We start from the raw sequence: 3,719 nt of genomic DNA, 5'->3' as shown, positions 1-3,719 counted from the left end.
CCATCGTCCCCTCCTGCTCCTACGAGGACAAGGAGAAGCCCAACTGCCTGGATCTGCGCAACACGTGCCGGACGGATCACCTCTGCCGGTAAGGGCTGCGCCGGGCTCTGCGTGGGCTTTTCCCAGCTTTTCCCGGTGCCGGGGGGAGACCTGCAGACTGTAGAGGGGGGATTGTGCGGGGCCGTGGCTGGGTTTGCAGCGCTCTCTCGTTGCATGACCCTATTCCAAGTTTATCGGTTGCACCTTCCCAACGGCACGGGGCACTTGCTGGCTGGGTCTCCTCCAGTAACAGCGGTATTCTGTGCGTAAAATGGGGCAGAGTTCATGGGTTTTGGCTGCTCATGGAGAGGCTGAGGTGCGGCCTCGTGTTTAGTCCCTCTTTGCTGTGGGGTGAACCCGTGGGTTTGTGCCTGTGGTTGGCAAGCATGGGGGTGCCAACCGAGCCCCCCCAGCCCAAGCTCTGACCTGCTCCGAACCCCCCCAGTGCAAAACCACGGCTCTGCCCTTCCCTGTGCTGGGCCCGGGAGGCTGCAGTGGGGCAATGCCCTCCGGCAGCGCTCAGGTGGGGTAGAGACGTGGGGCAGAACCAGAGCAGCGGGGACGGAGCTGCCTTTCTGCTGTGGGCAGTGGAGCCGAGTCCCCAGGGGCCATGCTGTCTCTATTCCCCACCCGGGACTGCTCCATCTCCCCAAGCTGTGGAATGTGCAAAAGGCACCGTGGCAGCGGGAGCGCTTGTGCCCTGCAAGCAGCAAAATCCCTCGACGTGCTTTCAGCATCCCCAGCGAAACTTCACGGCTGGTGAAATCTGCTGTTTTCCCCGTGGCGGAGCGAAGTCGGGAGATCAGGCTTTTGTTTCATTATGAAACTCATTATTCACATGGCAAAAAACCTCCTGTCACCCTCCGGGGGCTGGATCAGCCTCATAAAGAATATGTTTCCTATGAGGAGGAGGGTCTTTCTGCCATCAAGGTGATGGAGTTTCCCAGAGCCTCGTGGCGAAATAAATAAATAACGCAGCTTCAGGTCCTCCTCTGGCTGCAAGCGAATGTGTTTAAAACGTGGGAATGTGGCTTTTTATCAAAAAGTAATACAATAAGCCAATGTCTATGAATAAAAGATACCAGGGCTGCGCTGAGTCGCGGCCAAATTAATGGTAGCACCTCTCCGTCAGCCTGATGCTTGCTCAGACATTAAATGCTGCGGATGCATCTGCTCACGGAGAGGGATGACCCGCATTAGCAGCGTGTTGGGGGGGACCGGAGAGGCCACGGAGCTGCCGAGCATTAATTATAAGCCTGTTCCTGCCTGAAATGAAATTCCACCAGAAAGAGGTGAAGCAGCGAAGGGGGAAGCATGTGGCAGCTGCTTTGGCTGTTTGCTCTGAGTTGGAAATGCATTTTTTCGGCAGCGGTGTGGGGGAGAGGCAGCCCTGGCTGGGAGCTCTCGCTCTGCAAAACACCCAAATCCGGCATTTATTTATGCTCCAGCTTTGGGCATTGGTTTGCAGAGTTTTGCCGTAACCTCGGCTGTTCTCTCCCCATGATGGGGTGTTGCGGGGCTGTGCGTGGATGCACTCCTTGGATCTGGGCTTGCAAGAGAAGGTCCCATTCCATCCTCTCCCCTCCCGCAGCTCTGCCCGGGGGGACTCCGGCAGTGCTCCCAAGGCTCGGGCAGGCGGGCTTGCTCCAAACCCCCCCGTTAAAAGCGGTTGCATTAACCAGGCTGTGGCACTGGGGTGTAAGAGGGGTTAAGAGCCTGCAGCGGGGAGCCCGTGCCCGGGGACACTCTGAGATGCTGACGTGCTCCAGCGGCTCACTTGAGCTCCTTGTGTTTGCAACTGCGAAAGCATCTAGAAGCGGTGACCTACCTGGGATGAGCTGTGCCCAGCACCTGAGCTGAGGCGGGGAAAAAATAAGAATTTTTCTCTATTCATGTTGCCTTGCAAGTGAGAGAGGGTTCGGCTTTTTTCTCCCTAGCTTTTGGGATGGGGACGGCTCCGGCAGAGCCTTCTAGCAGGGGCTGTCTGTGCTCTGTGCTTTCCCTGGGAACGGGCAGGCGCCTGCAGGTTGCACTTTGTGGTCCTCGCTCCTGTTTTCCCCCTCCAGCTCTGTCTGGCACGTCTTCCCCAGGGATGAAGGAATGGCCCTGCGTGCTGCACACATGGGCATCATGTCCTCTGGCCCGTGGGGAAAGGACATGGAAAAGAGCTGGTCAAGGAAAACCATCGTTAGCGAGAGACTTGTCTGAGAGCCTGCTGCCCTGTCTGCTTGACGTTAGCTGCCTGACTGTCCAGCGGCTGTGAGTCCGTCTACCCCGGCGCTGCCCCAAACAGGGGCAGGGAGTCCCAGCTCCCGTTGCTGTGGGTCTAGTTTCCCAAATTAAAGCTGGGCATGGACTTACTTGCCAGCTGAACCCCTTCTCCCAAGCCTCGTCTCTTCCTCCGACCGCGTTCCTGGCGTTTCCCAGCTGCTCCAGGCTGAGAGCACGTAGCTGAATGAAATCTAGGCTGTGTAACCACCGCCTGGGTAATGCAAACTCCTCCGGCAGCTGCTGTTTGCACTTCATGGGAGGGTTTTAACCGATGTGGAGGTGCCGTGTATTTAGGGTGCATTTGGCTTGGTGCAAGGGGGTCTCATTCAGCGGTGATGCAGAGGTCCCTGCTGTGGGCTCGGTGCTTGGAGCTGCTGTGCAGACTTGACTGCACCCATGTGGGGATCTACAAACTCTGGTGCCTGGCTCCAGGACCCCTTGAGATGCTGCTGGTCCTGCTCCGGGCGAGCAGCTTGCTCTGCTCTTCTGCAAAAGCCCAGGGAGGGGGGCTTGCATCCATGTGCAGGCTGGGTGGGTTTGGTTGTTTCACACCCCCTTTGCCGAGCGGCTCTGGGCTTGTTTTGCAGGGACGGGGTGGTCTGCAGGGCTGCCTGGTGCTGGGGGGCCTCTCTTCTCTCTCCTGCCTCTCCAAGGCTCTCTACATTTATAAATAACAAAACATTGGCAGGCAGCCGCTGCCAAGATCCTCACCAGGTGCCGGGAACGTGTATAAATAGTGTGCAGGCTTTGTCCTCCTTCCCGTGGCATCTGCACCCACCAGCCTCCACCCGGGGCATGAAACCCCTCCGTGTCCCACCATCCCAAGCCCCCACCTGCGGGCAAGGCCAGGCTGGGGTCTCCCGTGGGATTTTCCCGTTGATGCCCGTGCTTATCGGGCTGGCATCGCGGACTGATGCTCGTCCTCCTTATCTGCATGTGCGACTGGCAAGGGCATTGAACTCAGAAGCAGATCGCAGAACTGCTCCGAAACCCAGCGGTGACAGGAGACGAGATAATGTTCCTGCACGGGCTGCGAGCGTAATTAAGCCTCCTGGCTGAACGCCTAATGAACGGCGAAGCCCTTGGTACCAGGATAGGACTTTGCAGGGAGATTTTTTTTGCTGTCATCTCGCCGCGGCCGGTGCTGAGCTGGGTGCGTGGGGATGCTCCTCGTAGGGGCTGCTGCTCCTGCAGCACACAACCCACCCTGAGGTCGCGTTGCTTTCTTCCCAGAAGAAGCAGAGGAGCTGGGGAAGAGGGTAAATTAATGGTCCAGCATGCAAAACAGTCATTCTGGAAGTTCTCATGACTTTCTGCTGCTGCTTTCCAGCTGCTCAGGGCTGGTGGTTAAACGGTCGTTGAACGCCAGCCCCGTCCCATCAGTGGTCACGAAACTGGGGAGGTAAAAG

At 57.8% G+C, this 3,719-nt stretch overlaps 1 protein-coding gene across 1 annotated transcript in view; it reads left to right on the top strand.

The window, feature by feature from the left end:
* Nucleotides 1-3,719, top strand: part of GFRA2 (GDNF family receptor alpha 2) — a gene marked incomplete at both ends in the record, with an annotated part of 12,572 nt that overhangs the window by 252 nt on the left and 8,601 nt on the right. The window contains one exon of the mRNA XM_009576690.1: nucleotides 1-88. Coding sequence (XP_009574985.1) covers nucleotides 1-88 — 88 coding nt within the window. The remainder of the gene's footprint in view (nucleotides 89-3,719) is intronic.

Source organism: Fulmarus glacialis, unplaced genomic scaffold (genome assembly GCF_000690835.1).
Source record: "Fulmarus glacialis isolate BGI_N327 unplaced genomic scaffold, ASM69083v1 scaffold20814, whole genome shotgun sequence".
Taxonomy (NCBI): Eukaryota; Metazoa; Chordata; class Aves; order Procellariiformes; family Procellariidae; genus Fulmarus; species Fulmarus glacialis.
This window is presented reverse-complemented; position numbering and strand designations above follow the sequence as displayed.